The following is a 15,748-nucleotide window of genomic DNA, read 5'->3' as shown; positions in this document are numbered from 1 at the left end:
TGTTAGAGTAATAAACTCTGTTAGTTAAAAGCCCTCTCTGTTTGGAGTACTCCATTGACTGGGCAGATCCCATGTCCAGATGCCTGCAACCTCTGCTACAAACAAAACCCCACTGGGCATTCCAGCTCTAGAGTGTATTTTTAGCTGCCTGTTGATAACATGCACCCTATACTTGCACCCCAGCAAGAGACACAGGTGGCAGGAAGACTGCTGTCCAATGAGGCATAGTACAGTGAGACTGCATTCAAAGCTGGACACTGAAGAGTGCTTTTACCACGATTAGGGCTCCGCGTTGGTCATGGCAGTCAAGGATTCCGTGACTTTCCGCAACCTCCGTGACTTCTGCAGGGGCCAGTGTGGTTGATCCCAGGGCTGCCCAAGCAGCAGGCCAGCTGTCCCCAGCCGGCCAGAGCAGCCGCAGTCCACGGCCCCGGGCAGCAGGCCCCGGCCAGTTGGAGCAGCTGCAGTCTGTGGCCCCCAGGAGCTGGAGCTGTTTGCCCCAGCAGCCCCTCCCAGCCCCCAACAGCATCCCCACACACACACCCCCACCCAGCAGCCCCTCCCACCCCCATTTAAACACAGGTATTTTTAGTATAAGTCACAGGTCACAGGTCGTGAATTTTTGTTTATTGCCCATGACTTATACTAAAAATACCTAGGACTAAATCGTACCCTTAACCATGACCTACACATGCAAAGAACCTACCAAACAGAATTGACGCCACTCCCTACAGCATAAGGAAATAGTGTTCAATCAGCGAAAGCACATTCCCAAGTCAAAGACGCAAAGGAAAGCACCACCACAGAGCAGACTGAATTTGAGGGGTGTTCTCACAAAGACAGAGCAGCCCATAGCACAGTGTATAGTTTAGTATGCTATACAGAGCTCAAACTGCTCATCTGCGCTATGCACATGGTGACATTACAATCCTAGAAACTAATTCAAAGTGACTCATGATTCCAGTAGAAGCGATTGGTGAGACACACCAAGCAGAAGAGGGACCTTATTCAAGGAAATTATTGTCTGCTCCAGTGTCATGTACACATCTTGTAAAACTACATGTCCATCTGGTGTATTCTGTCTCCATTCACTCAGCTACACCAGCATGGTCTTGTTAAAAAAAATGCACGGCTGAGTAAGCAAAACATTTTCATTCTATTTTGAATACTTTTTGGAAACCTCTGCTAAAATCCAGCAGTTTAACAAGCAGAGCAGTGGGCACATCTAGCTTACTCAGGATATCTACCTTTAATCCAACAGCCTTCCCATAGTTTGAGATTACTGTTCTATCTCCTGCCCTCTGCAGTCCTAATGTCGTGCTAGTGAGGATGGCTTTAAACAAAAAAACAAAAAAAACAAAACAAAAACAAGTTATCTGGTATGGGCATCTACTGCAGACATTTCAAGCCCTATAATCCCACACATTTGGTTTTGAGACAGGAATTCATAATCAGAAAGACATGAATAACCTGGAAGGTAGAGATAGGGTCTAGAGTGACCTAGACAAATTGGAGGATTGGGACAAAAGAAATCTGATGAGGTTCAACAAGTACAAATGCAGAGTCCTGCACTTAGGATGGAAGAATCCCATGCACTGCTACAGGCTGGGGACTGACTGGCTAAGCAGCTGTTCTGCAGAAAAGGACCTGGTGATAACAGCGGATGACAAGCTGGATACGAGTCGGCAGCATGCCCTTGTTGCCAAGAAGGCCAACGGCATATTGGGTTGTATTAGTAGGAGCACTGCCAGCAGATTGAGGGAAGTGACTATTCCCCTCTATTCGGCACTGGTGAGGCCATATCTGGAGTACTGCGTCCAGTTTTGGGCCCCCCACTACAGAAAGGATGTAGGAAAAATTGGAGAGAGTCCAGCGGAGGGCAACAAAAATGACCAGAGCACTGGGGCACATGACTTATGAGGAGAGGCTGAGGGAACTGGGCTTGTTTAGTCTGCAGAAGAGAAGAGTAAGGGGAGATTTGATAGCTGCTTTCAACTACCTGAAAGGGGGGTTCCAAAGAGGATGGATCTAGGCCATTCTTAGTGGTGGCAGATAACAGAACAAGGAGCAAGGGTCTCAAGTTGCAGTGGGGGAGGTCTAGGTTGGATATTAGGAAACACTATTTCACTAGGAGGGTGGTGAAGCACTGGAATGGGTTACCTAGGGAGGTGGTGGAAACTCCATCCGTAGAAGTTTTTAAGGTCCGGCTTGACAAAGCCCTGGCTGGGATGATTTAATTGGTGTTGGTCCTGCCTTGAGCAGGGGGTTGGACTAGATGACTTACTGAGGTCTCTTCCAACCCTAATCTTCTATGATTCTATAACCTCAGCGCCCTACAGAGAATCACTGTTAAGAAGCAACTGGTTATGCACGGAGTTTCAGACATCTATTGTTTATTGTGGGTGTGACGTTGCACCCCGTAATGCTTTACAGAAATATGCTTATGAGCGTAAATATGACATAACTGGAATAGGTTTTATGCTAGATATGCCATGTAACATATCTTTGTAAAGGTTATGTTCTTCTGCATGTATTCATCCTATTTGTATGCATGTATCATTTTTATATCTGAAGTTATAAGCGTTGGCTCTATGCTTGTATTTAAAGTGTTTGCTGTAGAAAGCACATAAGGCAGATTCGGTCAACATACTTCGAAGCGGTTATTCAAGTAAATGGAAGTACTTGGTTAACAATGGACCTTGACAGACACCAGTACATATCTAAGCTTTCAGCTTGGCCTGTAGACAACTGAGTCATGCATGGACATGTGACTTGCCCATGTGATTCCAATACTCCATGCTGAGCTATGATTCTACACAAGTGAGAAACTATATAAACCCCTGGGAAACCACTCCATTTTGTCTTCAGCTGGCTCAAGAGATAGCCTCTCCACCCCCAAAGGATACCTGAAAGAAACTGAAACAAAGGACAGTAACCATGGGGGTGGGAGTGATTGCTGGACCAAACTAAAAAGAAATTAGTCTGTAAAAGAAGCTTACTGGAACATCTCTGAGGGTGAGATTTCATCTGTAATCACTTTTACTGTATTAGGCTTAGACTTCCGTGTTTTATTTTATTTTGCTTGGCAATTCACTTTGTTCTATCTGTTATTACTTGGAACCACTTAAATCCTACTTTTTGTATTTAATAAAATCACTTTTTACTTATTAATTAACGCAGAGTATATATTAATAGCTGGGGGGGCAAACAGCTGTGCATATCTATCAGTGTTATAGAGGGGGAACAATTTATGAGTTTACTCTGTATATGCTTTATACAGGGTAAAACGGATTTGTGGTTTGGACCTCATTGGGAGTTGGATATCTGAGTGTTGGAGACAGGAACACTTAAGCAGTTTTCAGTTAAGCCTGTGGCTTGTGGGGAATGTGGTTCAGACTTGGATGTGTGTTTGCAACAGGCAAGCATGTCTGGCTCATACCAGGCAAGGGACTGAAGTCCCAAGCTAGCAGGGAAAACAGGCTCAGAGGTAGTCTAGGCACATCAGATGGCAGTCCTAAAGGGGTTTCTGTGATCCAACCCATCACAGTGGCAATAAAACTTTAAATCTCCTCTAGGTACAACCAAGATACGTTTCACAGCTAATTCAGATTTCTGTCACATGTTAAGCTCAAAACCTGAGCTACATAACGGTGCTCAGAAATCTGATGAGGTTTAACAAAGACAAGTGCAGAGTCTTGCACTTAGGATGGAAGAATCCCATGCACTGCTACAGACTAGGGACCAAGTGGCTAGGCAGCAGTTCTGCAGAAAATGACCTAGGGGTTACAGTGGACAAGAAGCTGGATATGAGTCATCAGTGTGCCCTTGTTGCCAAGAAGGCTAACAGCATTTTGGGGTGTATAAGGATTGAGGGACATGATCATTCCCCTCTATTCAGCATTGGTGAGGCCTCATCTGGAGTACGCTGTCCAGTTTTGTGCCCCACACTGCAAGAAGGATGTGGAAAAATTAGAAAGAGTCCAGCAGAGGGCAACAGAAATGATTAGGGGGCTGAAGCACATGACTTATGAGGAGAGGCTGAGGGAACTGGGATTATTTAGTCTGCAGAAGAGAAGAACGAGGGAGGATTTGATAGCTGCTTTCAACTACCTGAAAGGGGGTTCCAAAGAAGATGGATCTAGACTGTTGTCAGTGGTAGCAGATGACAGAACAAGGAGTAATGGTCTCAAGTTGTAGTGGGGGAGGTTTAGATTGGATATTAGGAAAAACCTTTTCACCAGGAGGATGATGAAACACTGGACTGGGTTACCTAGGGAGGTGGTGGAATCTCCTTCCTTAGAGGTTTTTACGGTCAGGTTTGACAAAGCCCTGGCTGGGATGATTTAGTTGGGGATTGGTCCTGCTTTGAGCAGAGGGTTGGACTAAATGACCTCCCGATGTCCCTTCCAACCCTGATATTCTATGATTCTGTGCTTTGGAGCACTTAATAGTCCACAGACTGCAACCACTAATCCTGTCAATGTGTGAACAATGAAACTTTACATGAATCAAATTAAGAGAGAATACAAAGAGGTTTAGAGTGCTAAAAACACTGCCCTCTGTTTCCAAGAAATATACTATGGGAAAATTCATCAGGACGACACGTGGAAAATTTTAAGTGTGGGGAAAACTGCATGACTCCCTCATTTTAGGGGCTTTTTAGCAATGTTTGCTGTGTTCCTCAGAATCCAAGTTATTATTGTTTAAAAAAATGGATTGAGTCCATGTTTTTCTTTCTTTGAAGAGAAAAAGCATCCCATGCAAACTGCTGCACTGCTACTGTGTTCACACACCCAAAACAAAGTGTCCAATCAACAGTCAGCAGCAGTTGCCAAGCATGGTCTGTGCCCCCTCACTTCATTCAACCCAGCAAGGTGTCAACACAAAGCCTACTAGGGAACCGTTAAATAACACCATGGATGAGGCACCATGGTGGAGTGAATAGGGCAAAATGATGTGAATCCAAAGACCTGGGTTCTTATATCAGCCCTGCCACTGGCTTACTGTCTGACCCTGGGAAAGTCAATTAGGCCTCATGTAGGCTGGGGGTTAGCAAACAACCTCTTAAAAAGTCTAGTACAGTCAAGACACACTGCCTGGACTACACTATACTTTTAAAATGTGTAGCTTAACATACGAAGGATCTTCAAATCCTAGCCTAGACAAGGCCTTGGCTAGCTCTGAGTCAGTTTCCCCATGTGTAAAATGGGGATAATGATACCCATTTACATAAAGTTAATAAGATCTACAGATGAAAGATTTTATGATTTGAGTACGATTATAGGAGCACCATGAAGATAAAAAACCCTCACTTTATGTGCCCATTGTCAAAAGTAATGCCTAAAATGACTAATAAATTAAAGAAAGTATTTCTATTTTTTCTACTTGTTTGCATTGCATATTAAACAGCACTCTGTGTAGTGTCAGTTTCACTATTTCCCCTCTATAATCAGTTCTGCCTATTTGTATAGGTCTTTCACACAGCAACAAGTGAGAGAAACACACTTTAAAATACAAAAATATGGCTATAAAAGCATAAAAATCAGCAAGAGGACTCAGGCAGGTGTGATTCCTGAAATGACTTTTAGCTCACCTTTTGAAATTTATGAGAATTCATGACAATAGACATTCTGACAACATGAAAAACATTCCGCTGAGGTTTCAGAGTAGCAGCCGTGTTAGTCTGTATCTGCAAAAAGAAAAGGAGGACTTGTGGCACCTTAGAAACTAACAAATTTATCTGAGCATAAGCTTTCGTGAGCTACATCCGATGAAGTGAGCTGTAGCTCACAAAAGCTTATGCTCAAATAAATTTGTTAGTCTCTAAGGTGCCACAAGTCCTCCTTTTCGTTTGCGAATACAGACTAACACGGCTGCTACTCTGATACTTTTATATGTTCTAACTACTGTACATCTATATTACTGGGCAAGGGACTGCTGTGGTGCCACTAGAATCTTACCCTTTGAAATTCTCTGAACAGGTAAAGAAATGACAATTAGATCTAAGCACACTATCACCACATTGCCAGGATTCCCAGGGCGATTAACCCATTTTTCCTGCCATTACACCAGCTGGCACTTTGCCGCACAGGCCTTCGCAGAGCTCACTATTGTCTATCATATCTATCTCCTGTAAGAAAGTAACACCTCAGTAACCCTGTCTATGCTATAACCTTCGTAAATAATATCCAGCTGACATTTTTAAAACATAGGTATTCTTGTGTACAGTAAACAGGGTAAAAAAGCAGGGCACTATTTAGGGGGAGGAAAAAGTTGTATATGTAACACAAAGCACCTAATATCGGGTCACCTATGTCACAACCATGTTTAATGTCATGCTAATTAAAATGTCTAAGTTAACTGATTTTCTAACACAATGCTTTTTCTCAGTATGTACATGGACCGGGCTTGTATCGCAACTAGCTCACCAGGGACCTGTGACGAAGTGTATGTGCCCCACTGAACAGGAAGTAGGAAAGAAGTTAATTCCCTACAAAGGCAGGCAGGCAGAGGACCTGCTCAGGGCTCAGGCCAGCAGTGCACACGGCACAATGGGTAAGTACCGTGGGCTTCGTACCGCTAGAATCATAGAACTGGAAGGGACCTCGAGAGGTCATCTAGTCCAGACCCCTGCACTCAAGGCAGGACTAAGTATTAGCTTCACAGCCACTGCTGTGATCAGAAATGTAATGACAAAACTATACAAGAAGGCCAACTTGGGTACTGCCCTGAAAGCCAACCCCACTGGAGGAGCTTCCCATGTGACGGGAATTGTTCTAGAAAAAGTTGGTGTAGAGGCTAAACAGCCAATCAGAAATAGCTTCCACCTGGACTCAATAGGGCACTCAGTTTAAAAAGGCTCTCAGACAAGATTACTTGATTCACACACTGTGTGAATCAAGTAATTTAAGGATTGAATGGATGTTTAAGGACTGAAAGAAGTCTAGGGCCTTGTCTAAATTACCAAGTTTTGTCACCAAAAACTGCCTTTTGGTGACAAAACAGAAAGAGCATACACACTACAATGGGATTTTTGTCACAAAACACACCCAGTTTGGCGACAAAAAACTTCCACCCCTACGAGAGACTTTTGTCTTTTCCCCTCCCTTTATTGTCCGCAAAGAACCAGTGTAGACACTGCTGATTGTTTTGTCGACAGAACTGGCTTCGGCCAGTATCCTACAATGCCTGCCCTGATTGCTCTGCTCAGTGTTTTGATCTCTGGTGCCCTGCAGGCATGTGCCCCTCCTCTTTCAAAGCTCTGGGAAGCTGCTCCGTTTGGGGAACAAACAAAGAGCAAATCATTGGAATGCTCCTGTTCTGCCCTGCACTAGGAACACAGCAGCAGGCAGACAGCTGCTGCAGTGGGAAGGGGACAGACTGCTATGCTGCTTTGCCATTCCTCAAATGTTGCTCTCGGCAGCTGAGGGGGCTGTGGGAGAACTCAGAGAATCCCAAGATGTGCAGGGATCAGCTCTTCCTTTCCACAACACTGCACTGTGGGATACATACCCACGGTGCATTGCTCACCTTGTCAATGATGGCGTCCCCTATGCAGACATGATCTGTCAACAGAGGGAGCAAGCGTGAACACCCTTTGGTGATTTTTGTTTTGTCAACCTTTGGGTGTCGACATAAGTTTTGTCAACAAAACTTGGTAGTGTAACAAGCCCTAGCAGTAGCTTCTTATCAGTGACTGAAAGCTGAAGGTCCAATTTCATGAAGAACATGCAAAATTTTCTGGGTTTCTTTCCTTTATTTTGCAGGATCATTTGAGTGTCACATAGACCTATTTTCATTCAGATGGCCTCATTATGAGAAAGACCCTCAACATTTAATTTGTATGAAGATTAAATTTTGCATTAAACACAAGCACAAATTGGGGAGCGTGGAATTCCATGCGTTTTGATGCAAAACTACCACAGTAATGAAAATTCATAGAAAAGCTGGGCCTTGCAGGCACAAAATCAACTGAAATGAAACTGCAAAACTGTTATTTTAAAATTTCTCAAGGGCTTAACCTGCCCATCAGTAACCCTAGCAAGTCTAGGTCCCTCCACTTAGCAGGGAGCACAGACAGAATGAACTCAGGGCTTTATTCTACAAACACTTAATGTGTATGTAGATAATACTTAGTCCTGCCATGAATGCAGGAGACTCTCGAGGTCCCTTCCAGTCCTATGATTCTATGATGTTTATGTAACTTTACTCATGAGAGCAGGCTGACCTCAGTAGGACTATTCACATGCATAAAGCTATGGGCTAAAGCTATTACGGGATTGAGGATATTATGGGTTTGTCTGCACAGATCTACTTGTTTAGTTAAGTCCCTGTGTGGGCAATCCTAGATGCAGTTAGAAATGGCTTATAGCATCCACACAAAGGTTTGCACAGGTTTAGCTAAAATGGTGCAAATTTGTGCAGGCAGGCCTGAGTCTACATCCTAGCCTCCCTTACATACACAAAAATAAATTTAACATTGCCCTCTCCCAACTCAACAATTCTTCATCTAGACCCCACCCTAGTCTCTGCCTTAAGTACATAGAATCATAGAATATCAGGGTTGGAAGGGACCCCAGAAGGTCATCTAGTCCAACCCCCTGCTCGAAGCAGGACCAATTCCCAGTTAAATCATCCCAGCCAGGGCTTTGTCAAGCCTGACCTTAAAAACCTCTAAGGAAGGAGATTCTACCACCTCCCTAGGTAACGCATTCCAGTGTTTCACCACCCTCTTAGTGAAAAAGTTTTTCCTAATATCCAATCTAAACCTCCCCCATTGCAACTTGAGACCATTACTCCTCGTTCTGTCATCTGCTACCATTGAGAACAGTCTAGAGCCATCCTCTTTGGAACCCCCTTTCAGGTAGTTGAAAGCAGCTATCAAATCCCCCCTCATTCTTCTCTTCTGCAGACTAAACAATCCCAGCTCCCTCAGCCTCTCCTCATAAGTCATGTGCTCTAGACCCCTAATCATTTTTGTTGCCCTTCGCTGGACTCTCTCCAATTTATCCACATCCTTCTTGTAGTGTGGGGCCCAAAACTGGACACAGTACTCCAGATGAGGCCTCACCAGTGTCGAATAGAGGGGAACGATCACATCCCTCGATCTGCTGGCTATGCCCCTACTTATACATCCCAAAATGCCATTGGCCTTCTTGGCAACAAGGGCACACTGTTGACTCATATCCAGCTTCTCGTCCACTGTCACCCCTAGGTCCTTTTCCGCAGAACTGCTGCCTAGCCATTCGGTCCCTAGTCTGTAGCGGTGCATTGGATTCTTCCATCCTAAGTGCAGGACCCTGCACTTATCCTTATTGAACCTCATCAGATTTCTTTTGGCCCAATCCTCCAATTTGTCTAGGTCCTTCTGTATCCTATCCCTCCCCTCCAGCGTATCTACCACTCCTCCCAGTTTAGTATCATCTGCAAATTTGCTGAGAGTGCAATCCACACCATCCTCCAGATCATTTATGAAGATATTGAACAAAACCGGCCCCAGGACCGACCCCTGGGGTTGGCCATTGATCACTACCCGTTGAGCCCGACAATCTAGCCAGCTTTCTACCCACCTTATAGTGCATTCATCTAGCCCATACTTCCTTAACTTGCTGACAAGAATACTGTGGGAGACCGTGTCAAAAGCTTTGCTAAAGTCAAGAAACAATACATCCACTGCTTTCCCTTCATCCACAGAACCAGTAATCTCATCATAAAAGGCGATTAGATTAGTCAGGCATGACCTTCCCTTGGTGAATCCATGCTGACTGTTCCTGATCACTTTCCTCTCATGTAAGTGCTTCAGGATTGATTCTTTGAGGACCTGCTCCATGATTTTTCCAGGGACTGAGGTGACAGATTGCTGAAGGTTTGGCAAAAAGACTAGGAATTTAATATAGTGGATGAAGGATCATAAAATCAGGATATGTCTACAGAGGGATAAAAGTATGGCTGCGGTTGGCCCGGGCCAGCTGACTTGAGCTCACAAGGCTCAGGTTGCAGGGCTAAAAATTGCTGTGTAGATGTTGGGGCTTGGGATGGAACCCAAGCTCTGAGACTGTCCACCCTCACAGGGTTCCACAGCCCAAGCCTGAATACCGACTCCGCAATTTTTCAGCCCTACTGCCCGAATCAGCTGACCCGAGCCAGCCAGAGATTTTTTTATCCCTGTGTAGACAAACAAAGGAGCAGTTCCTTTGTTTATGTTGGAGTTTGTTCAGAAGTTGGAGTGAGAGATCTTAAATAAATTGGGAGGCCAGCAAGATCATCATGATAGCAGTGAGAAAGTTTAGTGTGGAAGAGAAAAGACTCAAGTATAGTTTGAAAACTAAAGTTGTTACTTTTCTTGACCTACATGAGGCATTTAGGCTTTGAAGAATGGCCTATAAAGTTCCTCTGGGTAGGGTAGAGCTCACAATATGCAATTACCTGGGGGCCTGTGAAGAAAGGGCAAAGCCAATGGTTTGACTTAGGTTTCATCACTGATGTGCAGTGTTAGCAGCTCCGATGCTGGGAGAAAGTAAGATGATGAAAAGATCACACAAAGAAAGATACTGTGTGTGCGCAAGTCCCATACAGTTCTGAGGTTTTGTTTTCAGTATGCTTTAATGAAGAAAAAATCAAACTCTTACCTGCCCTGTTCCAGTAAGACTATATCCTTCCATCCTAGTTTGGAGAGGTGGTATGCAATGGAGGTGCCCACGATTCCACCACCACAGATTACCACCTGTGCCTGAGCTGGCAGGGAAATGGGGGGAGGCTCTGCCGCAGATGTGGTCATGTGTCGGGAGCTGGACAGGCTTCTCCATCTTGGGCTGGCTGTCCGCCACCGGACATCTGACAGTAACCGAAGAAACATCCCAACGGGTGTCAGTCAGCTTTCTCGAGACACCACCTACACACGTTAAGATGCTAGCTCACTGCCACTTCTTCTAGGGAAGGAAAAAGCAACAGAGATTATTACCACCACTTATCAGAGAACATGTGCGCAAAGCTGTTCTTGGGAACTCAGGGGTAGGGAGGAGGAGCGTAGTGACTGGGACAATGTAATACATGATGTGCAATAAGGTATCTGAAAGCCTCTATACTGACAACTTGGGATCTTTAAATGCTGATGGATGAGTAAGCAGGAAAACAGCCTGGGCAGACTTTGAGAGTTCTCAAAGAACAGCCTTACTACTGAAAGGAACTAGACAGATCAGGAGACTGATGAGACCCAGAGTTTCTCTCTTCTGAATCTGGCTTAGCTCAGTAATGAGGAAGAAAACAAGAAAGTTTTTACATATACCCAGGACGTCTGTTCCAGGTGACAAGAGCTGCAGAGAAAAGGCTCTTGCACCAACAGTGGCAAGATCATGTGATGAGACAGAAGATGCCAATGTGAACTGAAAAGGATGTAGCACCTTAGAGACTCACCAATTTATTTGAGCATAAGCTTTCATATTTCCCCTTGTTTTTTCCTACCCCTTTCCCCCGCCCCCCTCCCCGCTCCTCAGACGTTCTTGTTAAACCCTGGACTTGTGCTGGAAACGGCCCACCTTGATTATCATACACATTGTAAGGAGAGTGATCACTTTAGATAAGCTATTACCAGCAGGAGAGTGGGGTGGGGGGAGAAAACCTTTTGAAGTGATAAACACCCATCTTTTCCTGGTCTGTGTGTATAAAAACATCCTCACTGCATTTTCCACTTTTATGCATCCGATGAAGTGAGCTGTAGCTCACGAAAGCTTATGCTCAAATAAATTGGTTAGTCTCTAAGGTGCCACAAGTACTCCTTTCCTTTTTGCGAATACAGACTAACACGGCTGCTACTCTGAAATGTGAACTGAGTGGAGGGTGCAGGGAATGAAATAGAGAAAGTCGAGTCCATGAAGGACTGTAGAGAATTTTTAACTGGCTTCTGAAATTAATTGGCAAAATGTGGAGTTTAAGAATGAAGTGATACGTTTTTGTCCTTTATTTGAATGGAGAGGCACAGCCTGCACGAACTAGAATCCAGACAGCTTCGACTTGAGGCTATACAGTTGCTTCATAATGATGCTAGTTTGATCATGGATGCTGCTGAAGGCTCCTTGCTGTACAGTTAGCATTGCTCAGCTTGATACACGGTCTAGCCCACTGCTATGATTCACACACTGGAGCTCACCAGTTATAGAACATTTCTCCCTTTCTTCAGTTTACCACCCCCAACCAGTGTTCCCTCTAATCTTCCCCACCTATGTGCGAAATGAATTTTGTTATGTACATCAATATGGAGGTGATGCGTGACACATCACCTCCATATTGGTGCACATAACAAAATTCATGTGGTGGGGTGGGGCCAAGGAGTTTGGAGTGGGGGTGGGGGCTTAGGGCCGAGGCAGAGAATTGGAGTGCGAGAGGGTGAGGGCTCCAGCGGGGCTCCTTGGGGCTACAGTGGGGGGAAGAGGACTGCCCCCCAGCAGCAGCACCTGGACTTGGGGGGGAGAGACACCTCTTCCCCAGCCGTGCCAGGTCCAGGCCTAGCTGAGCCGGGGGAGGGGCACCTGTCCCCTGGCCACAGCAGGTCCAGGGCTGGGTTGGGTAAGGGGTGCCTGTAGCCCAGCAGGTCAAGGCCAAGCCGGGTCAGGGCCAAGGGGCACCTCTCTCCTGGTTGGGGCAGGACTGGGTCAAGGCCAAGGTGCCTGTCCCCCAGCCGCGGCCTTACAATCTCATTTTAGACATGTCCGACAAGAGTGGACTCCAATGGAGTTTGAATTTTAATGGGAGTTGGGCACCTACCTTAGATTTCTTTAAAGCCCCAGCCATTATTACCACTCATAATCATGAGCATCATGCCAGAAATCACAAAAATGTAGAGCTGAAAGGAACCTGAAGAGGTCATCAAGTCCATCTCCCTGTGCTGAGGCAGAATTAAATTCATGTAGATCACCCCTGCCAGGTGTTTGTCTAACTTGTTCTTCAAAACCTCCAACGAGAGAGATTGCACAAGCTCCCTAGGTAACTTGTTCCAATGCTTAACTATCCTTATAATTAAAAAAACTTTTTCCCTAATACCTAACCTAAATCTCTCTTGCTGCAAACTACGCTAATTACTTCTTGTCCTACACTTGGTGCACATGGAGATCAATTGGCCACCATCCTCTTTATAACAGCCCTTAAAGAATCTGAAAGCTGTTATCAGGTTCCCTACACTCCCCCACCTTGGCATCTCTACATGAAACATACCCATCTCTCTCAACCTTTCCTCTTCGGTCAGGTTTTCTAAACTGCTCTTTTTACTGCTCTCCTCTGGACTGTCAACAATTTGTTCCTCTCTTTCTTAGTGTAGCACCCAGAACTGGCCACACCGGAGGCCTCACCAGTGCCAAGAAGAGTGGAGCTACCACTTCCCAACTTCCACACACGATACGCCTATTAGCGCACTTTCTAAAATGACATTGGTCCTTTTGCAACAGCATTACTCTTGACTCGCGTTCAGCGTGTGACCCACTTGACCCGCGGAGCCTGCTCGGCGGCCGCCCCGCGGGGCCCCCCACTCCGCAGCTGGGCGCGGACCGGTCCTGCTCAAGGGGAGCATTTTACACTGCTCACTGCGGAGCGTCATCTCCTAGACCGGGGATCCGGCCTCCGACTGTCACGGCTGCTTCCCAGCCTGACCCCGGCTCGCAGCGCGCCTGCCGCCCCCGCGGCTTGAGGCCAGCCGCCAGTCCCGCGCCCCGCGGCCCCCAGCGCCCCGCCCCGGCCCCAGGACTGACCCCGGCCGGCCAGGGACCGGGGCCGCCCCACCCCGGCCGGTCCCAGGCGGGAGGGTCCCGGCGCCCAGGGTCACCTCTGCGCGAGGAATGGGGGGGGCGTTGCCTCACCTGCCGCGAGCTCCGCCCGCGCCCGACCTCCCGCACTTTACGGCTCTCGCCCACAGTACGACAACGGCGCGCGGACCAATCAAGAGCCAGCCCCGTCTCCTCCAGCTCCTCCCCCCTCCCGCGCCCCACGTGGGCTTGTTGCTGCTGGGGGCCGGCAAGTGCGGCGGGCGGGCCCTGGGCTTCCGCTTTCACGGCACGACGGGGGCGGGCCGGGGCCGGAGGCGCAAGCGGCGCCCCCACGCTGTGGGCGGGGCGAGCTGAGGCCCCGCCCCCGCTGGAGGCCTGTCAGTCAGTGGGCTCTGCTAGGAAGGGAGGCAGGGCTCGGAGAGAGAGGGGGCGGGGCGGGGCGGGGCGGACACGGGGCAGTGGGGGAGGGGCATGGGATGGGGAAGAAAAGGGGGGCGAAGTGGGGGCAGGGGGAAAGAGGCACTGGGAAGTGGCCCCCCCTCCAGAGACCTCCCCCACATGTCTGTGTGCCCCCCAACCTCCCCTCAGAGACCTCCCCCCACAGGTGTCTGTACCCCCCGCCCCGCCTCCAGAGACCTCCCCCACAGATCTGTGTGCCCCCCACCTCCCCCCACAGACCTCCCCCCACAGGTGTCTGTGACCCCCCAGAAACCTCCCCCCACAGGTCTGTGTGCCCCCAACCTCCCCCCAGAGACCTCCCCCCACAGGTGTCTGTACCCCCCCCCAGAAACCTCCCCCCACAGATCTCTTTGCCCCCCCCCCACCACCCCTCCAGAGACCTCCCCCCACAGGTCTCTGTACCCCCCCGCCACCCCTCCAGAGACCTCCCCTGGTGGCCTCCCACCAGAACGGTGCAGCACCCTGCACACCGCACCGCTTGCCCCCCCCCAGAGACCTCCTCACTGCCCACCACCCTCCTCACAGTCCCCCCATCACAGCTGCACAGCGCCCCATCGTCCTGGGGGGACTCTGCACCAAAAATTAAACGTTCTGTGCACATTTTAAAATTCTGCCAATTTTATTTGTCAATAAATCATAGAATCATAGAATATCAGGGTTGGAAGGGACCCCAGAAGGTCATCTAGTCCAACCCCCTGCTCGAAGCAGGACCAATTCCCAGTTAAATCATCCCAGCCAGGGCTTTGTCAAGCCTGACCTTAAAAACCTCTAAGGAAGGAGATTCTACCACCTCCCTAGGTAACGCATTCCAGTGTTTCACCACCCTCTTAGTGAAAAAGTTTTTCCTAATATCCAATCTAAACCTCCCCCATTGCAACTTGAGACCATTACTCCTCGTTCTGTCATCTGCTACCATTGAGAACAGTCTAGAGCCATCCTCTTTGGAACCCCCTTTCAGGTAGTTGAAAGCAGCTATCAAATCCCCCCTCATTCTTCTCTTCTGCAGACTAAACAATCCCAGCTCCCTCAGCCTCTCCTCATAAGTCATGTGCTCTAGACCCCTAATCATTTTTGTTGCCCTTCGCTGGACTCTCTCCAATTTATCCACATCCTTCTTGTAGTGTGGGGCCCAAAACTGGACACAGTACTCCAGATGAGGCCTCACCAGTGTCGAATAGAGGGGAACGATCACGTCCCTCGATCTGCTCGCTATGCCCCTACTTATACATCCCAAAATGCCATTGGCCTTCTTGGCAACAAGGGCACACTGTTGACTCATATCCAGCTTCTCGTCCACTGTCACCCCTAGGTCCTTTTCCGCAGAACTGCTGCCTAGCCATTCGGTCCCTAGTCTGTAGCGGTGCATTGGATTCTTCCATCCTAAGTGCAGGACCCTGCACTTATCCTTATTGAACCTCATCAGATTTCTTTTGGCCCAATCCTCCAATTTGTCTAGGTCCTTCTGTATCCTATCCCTCCCCTCCAGCGTATCTACCACTCCTCCCAGTTTAGTATCATCTGCAAATTTGCTGAGAGTG

The 15,748-nt window shown here is 47.6% G+C and overlaps 1 protein-coding gene across 4 annotated transcripts in view; it reads right to left on the bottom strand.

The window, feature by feature from the left end:
- Positions 1–13,909, bottom strand: part of PDPR (pyruvate dehydrogenase phosphatase regulatory subunit) — a 77,446-nt gene extending 63,537 nt beyond the window's left edge. The window contains exons 1-3 of one of the 4 annotated variants that reach the window (XM_074968324.1): positions 13,845–13,906; positions 12,760–12,880; positions 10,629–10,928 (exon numbers count right to left, since the gene is read on the bottom strand). In XM_074968324.1, coding sequence (XP_074824425.1) covers positions 10,629–10,855 — 227 coding nt within the window. In that variant the 5' untranslated portion in view covers positions 10,856–10,928; positions 12,760–12,880; positions 13,845–13,906. Of the gene's footprint in view, positions 1–10,628; positions 10,929–12,759; positions 12,881–13,844 lie in introns of all 4 variants that reach the window. The other 3 variants (XM_074968325.1, XM_074968322.1, XM_074968323.1) reach the window with 3 other exon arrangements.
- Between the last annotated feature and the right edge of the window lie 1,839 nt (positions 13,910–15,748).

This window comes from Natator depressus, chromosome 12 (assembly GCF_965152275.1).
Source record: "Natator depressus isolate rNatDep1 chromosome 12, rNatDep2.hap1, whole genome shotgun sequence".
Lineage (NCBI taxonomy): Eukaryota > Metazoa > Chordata > Testudines > Cheloniidae > Natator > Natator depressus.
Note: the sequence above shows the minus strand (reverse complement) of the source record. Positions and strands in the feature narration are given on the sequence as shown.